Here is a 20,725-nt window from a genome sequence, read left to right as displayed (position 1 = left end):
GAATTACATTGTTATTCTATAAATAGTATTTGAAGGGAAAATGAAATCTACATAAAAGCAGGGAGTAAATGAGGGAGAGAAAGCAGTTGTTACAGATCATAACCTTATCAGGTGAGGTGACAGTTTCAATTCCTTTTGAGTTCTCTCCAGTTGTCATCTTTTTTTTTTTTTTTAATGTAGGATTTAGTAACAGTTTTTGTCATTTTATTCCCATAGCAACTTTTTTTTTTTTTTTTTTAAATGAGATTCTGCTTGTCTCCTCTTATCTTACAAAGCTTGCACATGAATAACTTGTGGAGGAGTATGGTGAGGAGAGAGACTTTCTGGCACAGAAAACAAGGAGGAGAGTGTTATGGATATATAAATAAAAGAACAGTATAGACTTCATGGTTTGTGTCCAGCACTCCTACCTCAAGCCTTAGCACAGGTGGGCAAGTGAGACTGTGAGCTGCTGAAGGATGGCATCTTGGTGGGGGAGCTGATGGCTGCCGTTTTGCCTTAGAAGAGGAAGAAAATATTCAGATTTAAACTTCTTTGTGCTCTGAAAACATGCCTGATACTGCACTTGGCGCTCACACTTTCTCCTCTCCAGCTCTTCCTTAGAACAAGGGTGGAAATTCCAAGTTGGTCCTTCACTGGTGTCAAACAGCTCTGCAGCTGGGGGGGTCTCTGATTCCTGTGTATCATGGGAACAAGGCCTAAAATCAGGGAGATAACATCGGCTTGTACAAAATGGTTCCTATCCTTTGTGTGTTAGTTGCTACTGCTCTCAATCATAAGGCACTAAATGAGGTTGAAAAAAGAAGCTGTAGCTTCATTGCTGTACATCTTCTTCTCATATTGAATATTTCACTTGATTGGACTTAATATAATGAGTCTCTGAACTGAAGCGGCATGGAAGATAGTCAAGTAAATTGATCCAAATCAAAACTTTTCTTCCACAGCTATAACAGAGATATTTAATTGGCTGTGGCTGTAATCCCTGAAGGCCACAACTTGCTATGAAGCTGTATTTCTGGTTACACCATGTTGAGAATAACTTGTAAATGTCATAGCTCTGTATCTTCTTGCAGTATGTGTTCAGGCTCTGATCTGCTGCCATCCTGCCCACTTTGCCTCCTGATGTTTGCTGTCAGTGCAGCTACTTGCTAAGCAGGTATTAACACCAAATTGATGAAACTTGAGCTATTCCTTTTACACTGCATTGCTTGTGTCTTCATCTTGTATCAAGATATGTTTACATAACTGTTTCTAGTAGAATATGCTATTGAATGGTAAGGGAGCACAGACTGAGTTATAGGGAGTGTCATTTTATAGCCAAGCAAATTCTCCTTACTTATGAGAAGAGGAGCAGTACCTGTGTTTTATTTTCCTCTTATTACCTCTCTCAGCCCTGCAAAGTGAGAGTTCTTCATTCTTTTTTATGAAACTGTATTTTTTCAGCCCTTGGCTTTTTATTAAGTTGTAGTTAACAATATACTTCTGAGGATTACACCACCCTACACAGAGCAATTTGGCTTACGCTGGAGATCAATCTGCAGATAGCGCATCTGTCGCTGAGAGATTCTGCTCAGATACCTGCAAGAAGATTTGAGGCCCCACTGTGTTTCTGGGGGGCTTCTCCTTATGGTTGTGTCCCCATCTATTAAACTCGCTTCGATAGCACTGGGATCGTGTTTGTTTCCATGAACAAAACAACAGGTAAGTATTTCTGGGCGGCATTTTTTCACATGCCCTGATTGTGTTGTCAAATAGTCTGATGCTGAATATATTTATCTATTCAGCTGCTTGCTCAGGTGTAATCCCTTGTTCAGCCACATCTATTCATCCACTGAAGGATGTGCACATTGGTACATCATGGCATATTAAAGGTTTACCGCAGCCTGCCTCAGCTGTCATCACTTTGACCCCTCAGTAAACCAACAGTCTTCCACATAATTTTGCTTTCATTCAAGTGTAATGCCATTACTGCAGAGGCAGACAGAATGCAATTCTCTGAAGATCTGGTCTCATTCTTTCCTTTTCCAAGGAGGTTAACGTGCTCAAATGATCGCTTTCTTTTTTCACTCTTTGTTGCTGCAAGAAGAACAAAGGAGAAAGCAGACTGAATGGTCTGTTTGCATTACATTGAGGGGGATAAAGTGGAAGGGTGAACTCACCGCTTGGATAAAGACCTCTTTACAACTTCCATTCCAAATCTCTTCGTTTGTTTCCTTAGCACTTTCATTTTTTTAGCTTTTTACTAAGCAGTTGTACAGATTATTATTTTTTATTATTATTATTTTTTATTTCATTATTATTTTTTTCTAATGCCATTTACTACAGAAGTAAGCAAGTCAGAAGCAGCTAAATCACATTCAAATGTTAATGTTGTATGGAAATGACCTCAGTTAAATCATACAATCATAGAATGGCCTCGGTTGAAAAGGACCACACTGATCATCTAGTTTCAAATCAGTGCATTTACAAGGGGTACTACTTCAAAAACAAACAAAACTTTCTCATTCCAGTTCTCAGCTTAATTGTGGGACCAAGCATACTTCCAAACTCACAGTTTTTACTGACTCTATTACAAGGTTGATTGCCATTGCTTCTCACATCTCGGTGTCCTTTAGACGATGTAGGACTACAGGCTGGAAAAGCACTGCCATGTGTTGCAGCTGGTTTTGATTGAGAGCAAGGCACTTGAGCACACCACAGTACTTGTCTGCCACACACCCTGAATTTCATTGATGTGTAGATATATAAGGTGTCAAAATAGATCAAGTTAGAGTGAATTCTTATCACAAAACATTGCTTTGTGTAATGAATTTAATTTATTCAGAGTCATGCTTGCAAGGTTCTCCTATTCTTTCTCCAGACAATGAAGTATCAGATAGCAGTTCATTTTGAGCAAGACCAAGTGCAGTTTTATCACCTATTTACCTCTTTCTTTAATTGCTTAAGGATCATTGTTCGTGCTTTTGCAAATCAAAATGTGGGATTTGCTACCCACGAGAGGATTAAACTTCTTGATTTAAGTGCTATATCTGGGTCAGAGCAATGATTAATACTGAACACGAGGCTCTGTAACCAAACTGATGCTCTGGTGCACATCCCCAAAAAAGCTATTCTGATTTATGAAGGTGTATGAGAGGTAGATGTGTCACAAAGCAAATGAAATTTTTGCTTAATAACAGTCAGCAGATCTTGTCTTCAGTTCCAGTTGGGCTGATTAGCATGTGTTTGTGTGGTGGGTAGGAACGGAGCAGCTCTTTGGTGGGATGAAAGGCAGTGTTTACAGCACTTAGATTAGATAAAGTAATCTTTGCAGTAGTTATTTGTGTCTTTCTAGATGAGCAGGAACTGTTAGATGGTCCATTTTGGTCTGGATACTGCAATGCAATTTAACTCAGTGTTAACTGTTATCAAGCAGGTAGTTCTTTACTGCTTTTTGCCTGTCCAGTTTTAATTCCCATTCTAGTTTACCTGGTTCCACCTGTTGGCTTTAGGGTTTGGTTCCACTTCACTTCCAGGACTGATTCCATGGGAAGCTCCTGTGAATGCCCACTGCAAGGCACGCAGGTGGCACACGGCTGGTGGCTGCTGCAGAGCCTCTTCTCCTCCTGCTGGGTACTGTCTTGTTTATTGCTGTGGCATGCATTTGCTCCGCTCTACATGAGTTCTTTTATTGACTCCTGTGAGTCTGTTGATGCTGAGGGTACAAGTGTAAGAAAGTTGCTCACAGTGAAAACATTTCAGCTGAGATACGTGGAGCTGTTGCAGCATGTGTAAGTCAGCCTCGCTGTATGCGTTAAAGCAGCTCTGAGGTTGCTCCTTGGGTTTCCTGGCATGGCCCACTAGGAACACAAAGTTGCTGCTCAGCAAGAGCTGCCATGCATTCAGTCTGCTGCAGCAAAATAATTTGACATCTTCCAGTGAGCATTCAGACTCTCAAAAACTAATTAAATGCACTCAGTAGTACTTGGAAAAAGGAAGGGTTTCTAGATAAGAAAAGACGTAGCTGCTCTAAAGGCAAGAAGCTGGTAGAAATCATTAACTCTTCATACTGAACAGCTCCAAAATGAGCCAAGCATTCATGTCACTGAAGCATTTCCTTCCCTCTGTGCCTTACATGGAGAACGAAAAACCCCTGTCTAGTCCTTTTCCTACCTGTGAAGATGTACCATTGGGCATACCCAAATTCTTGATCGGTGCCTGTGCTTTTGCTATTTGGTGGCATTTCTCTGTGGTGCTCGCTGGATGGAATCCAGCATGGCCATGCAGAGGAAGAGCTGCTTCGTTTTGTGGTTGGACCCTTGCAGCAAAAAATGAGATCTCTGTGCAAGAACAGGGAAGGGTAAGGGCATTTTGCTGTAATGAATGCTGAGATCGTAATTGTAAGGAGTGAAGAACTGACAATGATTTTTGAGACTGAAGATAAGGAGATTTAAAGAAAAAATGAGGAAAGTGCTGAGGCTGAGTATCCAGATTTCAGGAGATGGGGGATGGGGAGAAACAAGGCTTGAACAGGGAGGCACTGGGGAAGAGGGACATGGAGGAGGTGTTGTGAGGAATAGCAGAAATGTATAGGATCTGGGATGCCTTGAGTTCCAGTTCCTATGGGAGAGACCATGGCCTTGAGACTGGAGCTGGGTACAAGTACACAATAGTTCTGCGTTTAAGCCGTTGAATAATTGGTAGTGAGATTCTTAAAAGAAAATCCTTTTTTTTTTTTTTTTTTTCCACATGGATGAATAACAGTGGTAGCAATCCAGCAGGGATGGCCATGTACATGTGTGCACAGTTCAGTATTCAATCAAGCAAGTTGAAAATCTTATTTTTCCTGAACATTTGTCTCAATAAAACTTAGACTCATGGTTCATTTATTTGAAACAATCCCGGTCTCAGGGAAAACAGAGTAGAAAAAATCCACCTAGAAGCTATTCACCTGCGAGCTATTTGCAGAGCTTTGGTGAAGGGAAGGGGTATGGGCACTGCTGCTGTATCTTCACAAAAGCTTTTGTTTTTCACGTGTTTTCACCCTGTACAAATCCAGGGAAGGTTTTGAGCATAGTAGAAATGGGCCTCAGTGTGTATTTGTCTTGTTCTCTGAACTGAGGCTTCACTGCTGGCTGAGAAGCTGGTGTTGATGGGACAGGAGTAACTGGAGCTACTGCCGGATGTTAACAGAGCAAGTAAGGCCAGTCTGAGGGCTGAAGAGCTGTTACCTTTGACAATCTGATCCCCAGAGAACTGTCTGCAGACTATTGAAGGTTCACTCTGTAAGTGGGGAGCAGACCCACTGGAGCACCACAGTTCCCTCTGGGGGACGTGCTTTAATTAGCCATGTTGGAGCTAACTATTTGGCTTAAGCCAGGTACCACGCGTGTTTTGAGATGGGAGCTATAAATGTTTTGAAGGTCTGTGACTATTAGGTTTTTATGCTGATGAGTTGGTGTGTTTTTAGGTGTGAAACAGCAGCTGTGGTGTGACATCTGTTGATAGGACACTTAGTCATCTGCTGTATGTGTTATTTGTCATCATTACATCTGTTACAGTCCACATGGCCCTGATCAAAGCCGAGTGGCTTTCTGCCAGTTTCTCCAGCCCAACAGGGGCAAGGGAATTGGATTTGGTTACCCATGTCCTGGTAATATGGGTGAAAACCCAGCTGTATTCAGTAATGTTCGTTGGAGCGTACCTCCGTTTCTCTGAGAAAGGGTGCAGTCCTCAGAACGATAAAGGAATGAGGTCAATAGCAAAAACAAATAAATCACATTGTATCAGCATGTTCTCAGTACTTAAAAAATGTTCCAAGATGTCTTTGATTTATTTAGAGGAAAGTCAAAATGCTGCCACTTACATAAACAAACAAACCTTCAGGTAATGAGTCCTGGATCTGGCAGTGCATTTATCCATCTGTTTAACTATGACAGTATGAACAGCTGTAGTTCTTCAATAAAAATGTGAACAGCCCAATAGTTCTTCAGCACTAAACCCAAATCTGCTTTGTGGTCACGAGTAGTTAATGATAGAGGTGCTTCAGAGACTGTCAGGATATTCCTAGAGTTTCTTTTAGGAAAGCTTTAGGGGGACAAAATTGTTTCGTGTGCGAAGTCGGCTGTAAGATAATTTGCTTGAGCAAACATTGTTCTCTCCTGAGATATTTCTTAAATTGCTTGAGTTGCTTTGTTCAGCGCTGTGTTTGAGTAAAAGGATAATTCCCAGATAATATGAATTTTGAGAAGGTGTATTTTTGGAAATACTGGAGAATGCTTTTTCTTCATTTTTTTCCTTCAAAGCACGCAGTTCTATTTTTCCAGGTTTTCTTCAGCGTATTTTTGCCAATGCAAAATGCCTTTAAAAAAAAAATAAAAATCTGTTCATCAGATGTTGACTCAACTTTTATGCTATTGATGTTCGTCTGCTGCTATTTTTCTCTGCTCTCTGATCTCTTCCTTCTGCTCCACAAAGCCCACAAAAGTATCTCATCTCCCCTCTCTCCCTTTTTTTCTCCTTAGTACTGCAGTCTCTTTTTCCTTTTTGCGTGCTGGCGTTTCGTGTTCACAGCACCCTGATATACCTGTGTCAATTTCTTTTTAGCTTTTCATATGTGTGTTTATGTAACAGACTTTATTTTATGATTTTTTATATGATTCCCATTTAATCGGTGTAATCTGTTTGTTTCCTATTGCATATTTTGCTGCACCCCGGGTGGCTCAGTGGTGCTAAGCAATGCAGATGCTATGTCAGTTTGCTGCTCTGAGTTGCTGCTATTGCAACAAGGAGCACCTGCAGCCTGCCCATCTCTGTATGACTTGGTGGCCAGGCACTGATTTCATGCGGCAAGAACAACCTGCAGGTCCTCTTCTCTGCCACGCGCACTTGAAGGATAAGTTCATTTTATTAGCAATATTTCTATTGATGTGAGATGCTGATTCAAACAAGATTTGCTGATTGAGACTATCACAATGTGAACATTGTGAGGGATGTTCAGGCTGGTAAGTGGAGGTTTGAGTAGTGTCAGTTTGTAAATAGAAGATGCGTGGAGGATGGGAGGCAGAGACCTCTCTCTCTGCCCTGTCCTGGAGCTATAGGAAATGAAAATCACCAGGGCATCCACGGGGTGGCAGGGGCTGAGCTGCTGCCCTGTGTCAGAGCTAGCTCTTAGCCTAGGAGAGCAGTGCTCTGATTCTGTTGCTGCTGCTGTGGTGTGGAAGAACACAGCCTCTTACTAAAATGAGGTCTAGAGAATATTCTGGTGTGTATATATAACCCATTGTGCAGTTACCTTCCTACAGATAAATGTTCTGCTATAAAATGAAAGTTCAGCAGTGTGCCACAGCATTAAGAGATTTCATAGAGGTTGCTGTGAAATTATATGATTTTCCTGTAATACCAGCATGACAAAAATGAAACCATGGAGATAGTTCTCTGGTAGCCAGCGAATTTCTTCTCCAGTGACAAATCACCCAGTTTCTTTGCTTGCTTTGAGTAATGTTCAATTTTGCTCTGTTAACATTTTTTTTCTTTCTCCTTTCCACCTCCAACAATAATTGATGGTTATAGAGGTAATGTAGGGAGGAGGGATGCGAACAAAAGTTATTCTTACAGGATTGATCCGAAGCCCTGTGAAATCAGCAGAACAACTCACTTTTTCCATGTGCAGCTCTATTGAGCCTGTTCCCAGTGGTCTGCAGGCACCGTTCTGGCTAGCTGGCCACGTCTTCCAACACTACTGTTAAGCTGATGGAAGTGTTTTTAAGAAAATTATTCCTTGTATACATTGCTTCCAGTGTTTGTCTCAAGAAGTATAAAATACATGGTCATAAAAATTCCTCGATATTGCCAAATTTGGGATATTGAGTAGTGGGGAAGAACATTTGCCTGTGCATGTAAGTAGTATAGCTAGTGGTAAAAAGCTTTCCCAAAAAGAAACAGATTTGTCTTATTTTCTCCAGAAGTTGTCATTAGCCATGTAGCTATTACAGCATGCTTAGGCTGTTATTCTTAAGAGCTGAGGGACTGTTATTTTGTTTCTTCTTAAATAATGTCACTTGTACCAAGGCGACCTTGTTGTGCATTAGTAGTTCATTACGTGCTGGCATTGAACAAAGTCCCCTCTGTAGAGCTGCATACTGAAGAAAACAGTTATGATTTGGTTGTCAGGCTCATTTGAGGCACTTGAACATCATAGCAGTACAAAATTATACATAAAGTATATTTAACAAGTTCTGCTGCATTGAAAAATAATGAATCTAATGAAGTAATGGAATAAATATTTTTTGTCTGTCAAAGGACACTTATCTTTATAGAGCATGAACCCTTCTAGAGTTTTTGAAACATGGTAGAATTGCTAATAAATGTGCTGTGACAGTAAGTATCAATTGATGTAAGTATAATCAGATGTTTGGGTGCAAATGGACTTGGGTGCTAAATTCTGCTTCTCTCCAGGGCATGACATTGTCCTGTGCGTTACTGAAAAAGAAGCTGGTTAACCTCCAGAAGCCTCTGCTAATCTTAATCTCAAGCCCTATGGATGACAAATATGTAGCTGTGGTGCAGTGCTGCTGCAAACTGGCAGTGGGTCTGTCTGAAGCAGCTTTGTCATCAAAAATTCTGTGCTTTTCTCATTACATGGTGTTACATCCTCTCAAACCATTTCATCTGATCTTGCATCATCCATTGCCTTCCTTGATTACACATGATTGCACAAACCAGAAATGTCTTGCAGGATACCTGCTGTAGCAGGCAGGCATTGGGCAAGACTAACAATTTCATTTCTTTCTTTCCTGTTGGTATCAGGTGAACACAAGAAACATGTTATCTTCTGCAGAGGTCTTCAGATGCTGAAAGCTCTGCTGCTCATGAATTCACAAATATATGTTTTTTAATTATCATAGGTATTAATGAACTATGACTTTTGTTCCAAATATAAAAATGGTTATTCCAGAGTAGTGGCAGTGTAAATGATGCTCAAGTTACTTCTGCTCCGTATTTCTGAAATCTTTCTTAGCATTGTACTTAAGGCTTAAAACCTAGCTGGAGTGGAAGGTGTATATCAAGGTTTCATATCCGTGGTGTTTGTATGAACAAGAGCACATCTGATTATTCTGCCTGAAAAGGAGAACGAAAGACTTTACAATAAACTTGAATTATGTTTTCTTGCTCTCTTTTATTGCAATGGCAAGTGCATTTCAACTGATGGAACGTCATCCACTTGATGCTGAAGCAATGAGGCAAATTTATGTGTTATCCTGGGAGGGGAGGAGTTGCTGTTTCAGGACTCCAAAACATCTCCATTGCTAATTTTAAAGTTGATATGTCAAACTATAAAAAGGTAAAAACATTTAATTTTCAATTTACGCTGTTCTGGATTGGTTTTAAGGTGCATATTTTTTTCTTATCTAGTCAGTTGTTATTTTTTTTTAAACATTTTAAGCAAAATATTTTCTGTGTTAACTTTGGGCAAGTTAAGTAATGAAGCTACTTGCTTCCTACAGGAGCAATAGCTTTTCAGATGAAAAAAAGATAAAAGTGGGGCATAATAAATGCAAGTCAGAAGTGAAAAGGCATGGGAAAGGGGAACTAATTAAAACAATTTCAGCACTTAGTTTGAGAGAGTAGATGAAAACCTAAAACATCCAGTGATGAGTAAGATGATCCATGCATAATAAATAGAACAGATAAAGTGTGACGGTACAGGTGGTTTTGTTCAGCTCTGAGCTGATGCATGCTGAGAAGTGACTTGTATACAAGTAGGGAATACTTCTCAAGGTCAGAAGTTTGGACTTAGTTGCATAATACTCATAGAGGATGTTATTGTTATTTTGCATGGTAATTTATAATTATTTTTGAAGTGCCACCAGCCAATGCGTAGAGATGATAAAAATATCTGAAGGAATTGAGTGATGATACTTGTGCAGCTGTGTGATTAGTCTGGTGCTTCAGCCACTCTGGTAGGTACGACAGAAAGCTTCCTGCTAATTAATGAAGAATGACTCTTTCATTGTAGCGTGGCTCATATTCTTTGTTTTGTGATGGATTCTGCTTTCCTTCGTGTTTTCCCCCAAAATTATTCCCTGGAGACAGCAGCCTTCACTGTAATCAGTGACGAATACCCTCAGCTGCTCTGAATGGCACCATCTCAGACTGTAGAGCTGCAGTGGGTCACTGCATGATGCAGCACAGCACAGTGTGCTTTCTGAGTCCCAAACCTTCCCAGTTGCTCCCAACCCCATCTCCCCCTTCCCATGCACGGTGTTCGACAGCACAGACAGCTGTGTTTTTAGGCAAGTGTGGTTGCAACGAATGAGTGTATGTGCTCAGAAAGCAGTGCTAAACATCATAACTGCAGAAATAATAAATGTAGGTTGATCTGAAAGTAATCCTCCTACTTCCTCCCATGGAAATAGCATTGTTGTGCTCTTTGTATCTGCTGTTATTCAATAGAGCAAATTCTCAGCTATGAAACACTCTTTTTCACCATAGTCACCAGCTGTGCATTTTTGCCAGCATTGAACCTGCCTGGTTGCCATGCTTGTAAAAATCTGCACCAGTGAAGGAGGCCCACTGTTTTACAGCTGTTATGGTGGCAGTGCTTCTAGGAAAATGTTGCCCACACAGTCCAACTTCCACTGTGCTAACATTCACTGTTTGGTCTCTGCAAACATCAGAAAGTGTCAGTGAATGTCAGTGGCTGCTGTTTTATCAGCCCGTGCGAATTCAGTGATACACCCATGTCAGACACCATTTTGTCGGATTGCCCCTCTGCTGCCATTTGTTACAAGGCAATAAAACATAACAGAAGATTGGTGGGAAAGTTCAGCCTCTACTGTCATCCCACCAACATCCGCTTCTGATGTTGTGGGCCAGCGTCATAACACAGGAGGCATTACTTTTGGAGCAACCCTCATATAAGATTAACAGCTCGCAGTGGTTAAGGTGTAAGGAGGGTGAAATTCCATCTAAATCCATTTTATACATTATATATATAGTAAACTTTTGCATCCAAATTGCAACATTATTTTCATCCTAATACGGAATAGAATGCCTTTTCCCCTGGGATGTATGCCATCAGAAAAAAGGTCTATAATCCAGGTAGGGAAAATTCTTAAAGGTGCAAGTGAAGGCGATGTTGGAAATCTCTGCATATTAATTTCATGCTGGCTGGTGTTCCACAACCCACCTTCCTCAGCTCCTTTTGTGCTCTGTTGTGGTGAGGGCAGTGGGATGCTGGTAGCTCTTAGTTCCCCTCTTAGTGACTTGGTGGAAGTGCTAGGAAGGGCTGATGAATTTATATTGGATATTTATATTGATAGAGGGGAGAGAATGATGTTTAAAAGACCCGGAACAAATTCTGAGGGAGGCTGTTTTGATCTCCCAGTGAAATCAGTTTAGTTGTGGTTGCTTATGAACTCCAAAACACGTCTAGCCAGAAGATCTGAACTCATTATGTGAGTGAGGACATAGGTCCTTGAGATGTACTTACAGAGAAATTCAATTGGAAAGCTGAAAGCAACCCTTTTAAGAAACCCTCTGTGCAGTAACAAAGAATAACAGAACAATATCTTATTGTGGCAGCAAATGTATTTTTTTTAAATGAAGCATTGAAATTCTAATCACTCTTGTTCACTGTTCAGACTGCAGCAGCTGTTGCTTTTCAATATTAAAAAAATGTTATGTTTTGGGAAACAGCTAGTGTTGGTCAACTCTGTAGTATAATGCTTGTTACAGAGACAGCCTTGTCTTAAAACTTCTCTACCTTTTTGAGCATCTTTATGTATCAATATCCTGTAAAAAGTTAGAGGAAAAAAGGGTGTGTTTTTTTTTTTTTTTAAGATTACTAGCTGACTTATTACTGTCTGAATTTTGTCATAAATGGCTTTACTGTGATATGATTCGTGGAACTACTTTCTTGGGGTAGAACTTCAGTGTCAGTTTGTATTGATGGCTTTATGTATCTAGCTTTATTCAAGGTCACAGTGGAGCCTTACTTTCTTAGTTCTCGAGCCATCGGTTAGAGTGAACATTAATTGAAAGTTATAATAAATATTGCTGCTCTACAGTTTTGCACTTATGCATTGCCTGCAGCATTTGGTTTCACTCTTACACAGTTTAACATGATTGCAGAAGACCAAAACCAGGCAGAGTGCTGGGTTGGTATGCAGAGAGCAAAGTGCCTGCCTTATCCATGCTGCAGGGCAGTAGCTGGGCAGTGCTTTGAGGGGCTCTGCCCACAGGGCTTTTTTACCCCCAAGAAGACATATCTGCTTTTTGAATAGCTGTGGCATTAATTTACAGCTGGTTAGAGGAGCTCAGAGGATCTTGAAGCTATTTTCATCGGAGCCTTCATTTCAGAAGAAGCAGTGGCTTAAAGACCTATTTTTAAGTTATGATTCCTTTCCAGTTAGCAGAGTTATGGTGATATAAGCCTAACATAAGAGCAAAGTTATCCATAGGATGTGTTTAATTAGGTTCTTGTAAATTATTTCACTTTAGTCCTAGTTCTGTCATCCTCTCTTGTGTTTAACAGCCACTTCAGCAGCCGGTCCAGGAGATCTCAGAACCACTCTGTGTCCTGAGTGACCTGATAGCAGGAGTTAGACAGCTTGAACCTCCTGTAGGTGGGACTGTCCCTTCTCCTAACATCTCACCTTTCTTTCTAAAACAGACCCTGAGGGCTCACGGATGAAGATGAGAAGCACTGTATCCGTGCGAGAGGGGCAGGGAGTGGTGCTGCTCTGCGGAACGCCGCCCCGTGCAGGAGGTAAGGAGCACTGGGAGCTTCCAGAGACAGTGGGTGAAGGTGGGATGTCCCGTGGTCACAGCAGGAGGGTGGCAGGGAGCTCCATCAGAGAGCAGCAGTGAAACCTCATCTCCTACAGGGAGAGAAGACAAAGCCAAAGGAAACGAGTGCAGGAGAAAATGGAAGGGCTGTGGCCAGGAGAATGTTCTCCTTTCTTGGGATGCCTTTCTAGTCCTCAGTGATTTCTGTGCACTTGTTCAGTATTTATGATATCTCTGGCAATTAGCTTAGTATCTTCTAGAGTTAAATTCTGTCTGATTTCACGAGTGATTTCATGAGCCTCAGTGAATCTAGTTTTTTCTATATCCAGACAGTCGCAAAGTCCAGATTGTTCTCTGTAATTATTCTACTGTGTGCATCTATTCCTGAAACTGAAGCATTTCGTAGTTTAATGCAGTGTTGCAGATATAATTAAAACACTGCTGTCTTGAGGGGAAAACTGTATAACAGATTCTTTGTGGGCCAGAAGTTGAGTGCGTTTTATCATCTGTTATCTTCTGTCCTTGGTAATTGCTGTTGAGTTTTAAATAATATTTGGAAATAACTATTTCTTTGTTTTCTTTTATTGATAATTAGTCTCATTATTGAAAGTCAGTGATGTTAAACATTAGACTTAATTGCAGAGACGAGGTAATATAAACTAAGCGTTGTGAATATGATAACATAGGTGTTGTGGCCTCTTAAATTTGACAGAGTCAAAGCAGACAGAGCCATAAAGTGACATTTTACAACTGTCTGAGCTTGCAGAATTTTCCTCTCTCCAAACTGATACGTACTCTTAAATCACCTTTATAGCTTTACAACAGCTTTGTCTTTTAGCTGCTGAGAAAATGGGTGATTCCCATGGCTATCTGTAAGAATTAGGATGATTAAATTTTGCTTCTATATGCAGTTGAAAGTCTGAATTGCTGTGGCTGTTCCCATACTTGCATCCTAAGGTGTACACACACAGAGGTGCTCACCTGACTGCAGTTCAGCACAGTGAATGCTGGAGGTATAGAACAGGTGGTGACACAAAACATGCTGGTGCTACTTAGGGCTGTGGCTCTCACTGACACATGAAGGAGGCGAGGGTTCTTTCACCATCAGCAGGTGGGGTATGATTGACACTCCACACTAATTGTGTTATTCATGCAAAAAAGAGAGCACTGAGGGCCCCATGAATTATCAAATGGAATCGAGAATTGATATGAGAATAATTCAGAGTCCTCAGATTTGTGTGGGAATTGAAGGCATTAACCATTAAATGTTTCAGAAAACTTAGAACAGGAAGAAATCCTTCCTCATCTTTTTTTTTTTTTTTTTTTTTTTTTTTTCACTGAACTGAACTCACTGCATGGTGATGTCAGGCATTTAGTGACTGTAGATCTGGCATGATACAAATTGGTTGGTCTTGGATAACATTGATCTATTAAGTGGTAGCTTGTTAGGATTGGATCAAACACAAAAAAATGTAGTGAGAAAGCCAAGCTGTGTCTTTAAATATATATAAAATGTCTGCAAAGAGAAATTAATGAGTTCCCTATACCTGGGAGGAAATATTTGCGTTCACTTTGGCAGGAAAATACAGTAATCTGAGGTAGATGTTGGGACCAGATTGGTGCAGATTATGGAGCAGTGACAGTGGTTCATTGATTCACCAAGGAGCTGGCATTAAACTGAATAGCCAGTAACTGTTGTTGGTGGCTGCTGGTGGTGTTTCCTTTTGTTATTTCATTTGTTTTAAAGAATGAGTTAAATATCTGTCTGGGGTGGTTTAGAAACAACTCTTTGGGGTTCTTTGCTGATCTGTGGTCTGATTATTGTTTGATTCTGTGTTGGTTGCACTGAGAAATCAAATTTAAGCATACAAATTCTACAGTATTTGTTCTGAAAACTCTCTTTGCCATTAGCCCCCCAAATATTGTAGTATGGGAAAAAGACACTACTTCCCTTCTACAATTTGGCATATTTTATGGCTTGCCTCAGCTAGGATGTTAATATGACTAATATGAATATCCTCTTTCAATGAGGAGCCATTCACTTGTGCAGTTAATAGTACTTTTGTCCTTTCAAAGTTTGTAGTTTCATGAGGGTATGGACGTTTACCATTTAAACCAGCAGTGGAAGTCTGTTCAACTTCACATTTCAGGATTATGTGCTGAGCTTGGATTTTTGCTTTGTATCTCATAGCTGTTAGTGTCTGGGGGAGGAGGAGGGTGTTTGGTACTTCTGCTGAGGATGCACCAAGTGCCTTCATATTCTAGTGGTTAAACACAAACTGCGTCACAGACTACTTCAGTTTTTTCTTATGAGTTTTGCTGAATTCTCCCTTTTTAGCATTTCCCATTTTAACCATTTTGTTTGAGATTTTCTGGAAGGGTGACTCAGCGTGTGACCAACTTGTAGAGATACCTCCTGCCTTTGTGGTGTCTGGGGCTTTTTGTTGTTGTTAGAGCTCTATCTGAATGGAGATGTGTGTGTAACTTGATGATAATTATTGGGTTTGGATTTCTAAGTGAAAGTATAGAAGAGCATTTAACTCATTCTTTTTTTTCCTCTTACTGGAAGTTCTATTTGAGCACTGATTTTTGGATGATTAAGATGCTCGTTGGCATCGTTCTGCAGAAATGTGACTGGTTTTGTACATAATTTTAATTCTGTCACAGGAAAACTGTTAAAATACTTTTTTTTTTGCACATCATTGAGTTGTCACCCCAATATTCTAACAGTAATGCATCAAAAATTGATTTATCTAAATGCGCTAGATGTAGATACTGAACTGTTACAATTCTTACCTTCTACTGAGCTCTCTACAGCTGTTCAGATTTTCTACTGATATGTCTTTGATAGTTTTAAAGGAGTGCTGGTATAGCAAACATCTCAATGTCAGATATTAAATTCTGTGTGTTAACAAGCAGCAGGTTTGAAAAAAATATCATGCAATGTTATTTTTTTTCCATTCTGCCAAGAAATGAAAAGACCAGGCATATGGAGATCTAAAAATGACTTTGCTACTGATTTTGTTCCAAAACCAGCTAAGAGCTGACAAAGCCTCAAGTAAAGCAGATCTGGAAGTTCCTTCAGGGTATTCCCTGGTATTGCTGCTGCGTGTGTGCCTTGATTATCATGTCGTTTTGTCTTCCAGTGTCGTGATTGATATTAATATGACTTCTATTTGATTAGTATGGTCAGCGTTAGCAATTTGGCAACAGTTTTGTATTTCGGAAAACATAATTAATTTGAGATGTTTTGAGTGTTTTGGAGAACACAGTGAGGCATAGGCTTGAACACAGACAGATGACATTGATTTCAGGGCTGCTTTATATGTAGAGAAGAAAATGAGTCTTAATTGTAGAAATGAAGGCTTTTTTGATGGTTATTTATACTTTCCAAGAACTTCAGGCTTGACTGAAAAGCTAAGCATTCATTTTATGTTGGTGGATGCAATAAGGGGTATGAACATAACCTACAGGATACGTTGTGAAGCCAACAGAGCTTACAGCTCTAGGAGGAAATTCGCTGATTTTGTATACATGATCAACCTTGTGTGATATGTATTACTATTTCATTTAGTATGTCAGGGGTATTTCAACATAAATAAAGAAGTAGAGAGGTCCTCCATTTAATATCATGCCTTGACAAATTTAGATTTAATTGATAAATGAGACCATATTTGAATGATAGTGATCAATCTAGCTTATGCCTTATTATTTCAAAGCTGTGACATATTGATTTGAAACAATGCTATGTCACTAAAAAATGGATCCCAATTTATTGCTCACTGCTTGGTATGACAAATCATTCACTGAACAATGTCATGTCTGTTGCAAATTGGTATTTAGACTTGCAGATTTTTGCTCGTGTCTCTGTAATGCCATTTGGAGACCTGCATGTTCCAGCAAGACTGTGCTTCATGAATAACATAGCATGGAAAGTATCCCAAACACTAGAAATATACCGATGCTTTACTATATATTTTTTTTCTTTTCCACAACTCTTGAATATCAACGTGTGATTTTTCCAAGGAACTAAGGATTGAGTTAATTTTACTGGCTTTGGAAACATTTCGTGCCTTTGAACAAAGTAGAATCAAGCTGATAGAACTCCAGAACATGGTTTCTTTCCTCCTGCCCATTGGTGTGTTTGTAGAAAGTGCAAGATCCTATTTTTGCACACTTGCTTTTTGCTTTTGTTGCAGATTGTGCATGACGCTTGTCCGGGCATGAGCAATCCATCATGCTTGCAGTAGGCACATGATGAGATTTTTGCTCAAAAGTGCATTCTAAGGAGAATAGTAAGCTGAATATTGTAAAAGCAATGGCCTAAAAAATTGTTCCATGGCGTTCTCGAGCTGTTCTCAATCTGCCAAAGAGAAACGGTGTTTTTATTTAAAAATATATATTTTGCAATATTCCTTCTGGTGTCGTCAGCAGCAGTGGCACAAATTCCAGCTGACAGTTTGAAATCAAATTGCACCTGAGAGACACTTACATTTGCCCATACAAGAGACAATAATGCATGTTCACAGCTGGAGCTTACAATGATTTCTCTCTGACAGAGCATTATTCTCAGCACCAGTAACAAACCAGTGCTACAAAGAGGCACTGTCTCCATGTTCTGCACTTTATCTAAGCACTGTTCTAATGCACCTTGGTAAACCTGTGTTCCAGGCTTAAGTAAAACAGGCTGAAATTGATATATCCCTATTGATGTATTTGTGCAATATCTGCAGCCACTGTACACAGTATGGTTTCAAGGTAGTGTGAAAGACTGTAAATTAGCATAAGAATCTTGGTGCAGAACACGTAGGATTTGTTTGGGAAAGAGCAAACTAGATGGGCTGGAGCTCTTCTCTAACTCCATGTTTCATTAGGAATGAGCGCTGCTTCTTGGTGGGGTGTTTGTTGGAAGATGGGGGAGATAGAGAAAGGAATTAGAAATAATTAAATGATCTGGGAAAAAAAAAAAAAAAAGAAAATCAGGTCGAGCTTTTACCCTTAGCTGGTCCCTGGTAGCTCAGATATGCCTTAGGGAGGACAGAAAAGAAAGTTCTGTGCTTCTCTTCCAGGATGGACTTTATCCCTCAGTTGTTACTTGTAGGTGTTTTTTCTCATTCTTCATTATCTTGTCAACTAAAATATTTTTTTTCTCCTTCAGAAACTGGATAATTGATTAGGAAATGATGGGAGAGAGATGCCTGCAAACGCGTTCAGAGTTGATCATTGCATTGTTAACAGGAATACAAAGTAATTGCTTTTCACAGGCTTTTACCAAGTACCTTCTCCTAAATGAGTGGAAGACTAACAGAAGTTTGCCACTAATTACTGCTACCACTATTAACATTAGAATATTTCTTTGAAAACGTCTACTTCCATGTTTTCATTAGGTTCATGTCACTAATATTCAACATTCAGAATAAATCAGATGGGTTTTATTTGAACAATGCATTAAACTATCATCTTTTTATCCTCTGTTATTAGAGGCACGAAGCAATTTAAAATAGTTTTAACTATTTTAAATAGGCACAACAGAGTTGTTAGAGAATGCTCTGAGCAATTACATACAAAGTTCTGGGGAGGTGATGAAAAGAACAATTTGTCATTTGCAGTGGATATGGCTAATGGCTGTACGTTTAAATATTGCTTCCTAAAGCAGTTTCTTACTTTTGTGCATGCTTCCAGAGTTTGAACAATTTGATCAGAGCCAGTACATTTTGAATGACATTGCTGGTCTGAAACAATTAGTTCAGAAATGCGATAAAGAGAAACTAATCCATCATCCCTCACAGCTACAGGGTAAAAGAAATTAGGTTTTTAGTCAGCATTGGAGCTGAATAAAATGCAGAAAAGCATTCTGTTAGGCTTCTCCATTAGCATCTGGATTTCCTTCAGAGCACCAAGGAGTGTTTAACCTGCTGGTTAAGGAGCACTTCTGCATTCCGAGGTCACGTTGGGTCTGAAGCTTAGTGCTAGCCGATGGTCATGGCCCACAGGGGAGGGAGGAAGGTAGAAATTAGCAGCAGGCAAGGCTGGCTTGCTGGTTATGCAGTTTGGGATTGTATTTAACGTGAGTCTGTAGTGTGATTAAGGAGACAGTGCTGCCAGTCTTGAACTGTGGAGTACAGAGGAAGGCAGAAGGGCAGCCCTTCTATACAGACTGCTGCACATCACAGCAGTGCCAGTGGTGAGGCTTCCCCAGCATGCAGCTGCTGAGGAGGATTCAGTTGGTGCTGCAGTCCCATTTGTCCTGTCACTTCTTTTTCACTTGGCACAGCTCATTCTGAAAGGAGAAAACAAGCAGACTGTTACCATGTCCCATTTAAATATGAAAATTAGGCGTTAACTGAAATTGCAAGGATCTCACTTTAAGCTGAAACATTTCAGTATTCTTATTAAATGTGTAGATTGAAATTGCAAGATATTACGTAGGTCTCTGGCACTGCTCTCATTGTTGTGGGTTATTCCATACGCAGGAGTTGCATGCCTAATTACCTGCACAGCATGCTGAAAATTGATCTTTTATATTTTATCTACAAAATAATTCACCTTTTATGCCAGAAAGATTAATGGTATACATTAGTTTCAAATCTGAATGTTTCCCATTTAACTCTGGAATAAAATGAGTTTCTGAGAGATGTTCTTCACTGTAATTGGACTCAGTTTCCCATCATGCAATTTACTTTTTTATTATGAGGAAAAAAAAAAAAAAAAAAAAAAAAGGCTTTAAGCAAAAGAAGAAATAGATTTCAAAAGGTTTGTGGGGAATTTCAGAAGCTCTAGGACATCTCTGAGCTTTTTTTCCCAAGTTTTTGTACTATGGAGAGCATGACAACTCTCAGCCAGGAACTCATGGCCTCAACTTACTCCTCAAACTGTGTTAGAGAGGTCAGCTGGGTACTCACCATTATGGTGACATAGGAAATACTAACAGAAAGTAGCCAAGACCCTACTGATCATATACAGACCATAGTGTGAAGTCTCACTGTGGCTTGTGTAAGTATTAAATATTATTGCATTATTAGTTTAGCTACTTTTAAGCAAATGGTTAAGGACACCCCAAGTGGAGAAGTGGAGTGTTTAAGAGCTTGGTTTTGAGGCTGTTTTGAGGGAGGTGGTGTTGATGGTTTTCTTCCCAGCTGAGTGTACTCAGGCCAGTGTTCAAGACTGTGGGCATTTTAGTTGTCCAGCAGTGTGCAATAAAGCCCTGAAATAATGTACAACTTATTTACACTAATAATGTAAAGAGTTTTTTCTTTTCAAACTGTATTATTTTTGACAATGGCACCCAAACGGATTGTGATGTGCAGTTTGCACATGCTGGGGGATCCTGTATTGGAGGTCATCATTGCTTTGTCTTACACTTGCAGTGCATGAGATTTTTACTTGTGAAACTGCCATTTTTTTTGCAAAAAAAATAAAAATAAAAATTAAACATGATTTATTTTGTAACAAAAATAATTACCTCTTCATTTTGGCTAACTTCAGAAACCAAGCCTGACCTCCTAGCTGGCTGCAGGAGGATGGGCGGGTGGGTGTTCAGTGTATTTTTACCACATGCAGATTAATTTCCTACCTTTAATTAATTTGTTTCCACGTTGTTAGGAGTTCCATGCAGACAAGCTCACACGTCCATGTGAATATGTGCATGGAGCTGTGCTCCTCTGTGCTGGCAAATGGGCACTTGTGCCTTAGCAGCCATGTGCATGAGCACGTGGTGGCCCAGGGCAGAGCTCACTGCTTCCCAAGGATGCTCACCTCCAGCACCTGAGATGTTTCTGCTGTGCACTGTCATGTGCTTCACAGTGCGAGTTGAAGTTGGGACAGATGATGGGCTAATTGGTTTCTTTCTTAGTTATGTCATCTCTCATTACCCTCTTAAAATCAGTGGTACTTTTCCATTACTTTTAATTTTAATTCTAGGGCAGATAATTAAAAATTCCTGGTTTTTACAGAT

At 39.9% G+C, this 20,725-nt stretch overlaps 1 protein-coding gene across 1 annotated transcript in view; it reads left to right on the top strand.

The window, feature by feature from the left end:
• The window catches only part of LOC100541675 (contactin-3), a 92,418-nt gene that overhangs the window by 31,114 nt on the left and 40,579 nt on the right, over nucleotides 1-20,725 (top strand). The window contains exon 3 of the mRNA XM_085235935.1: nucleotides 12,656-12,751. Coding sequence (XP_085092061.1) covers nucleotides 12,656-12,751 — 96 coding nt within the window. The remainder of the gene's footprint in view (nucleotides 1-12,655; nucleotides 12,752-20,725) is intronic.

Source organism: Meleagris gallopavo, chromosome 14 (assembly GCF_905368555.1).
Source record: "Meleagris gallopavo chromosome 14, MGAL_WU_HG_1.1, whole genome shotgun sequence".
Taxonomy (NCBI): Eukaryota; Metazoa; Chordata; class Aves; order Galliformes; family Phasianidae; genus Meleagris; species Meleagris gallopavo.
Note: the sequence above shows the minus strand (reverse complement) of the source record. Positions and strands in the feature narration are given on the sequence as shown.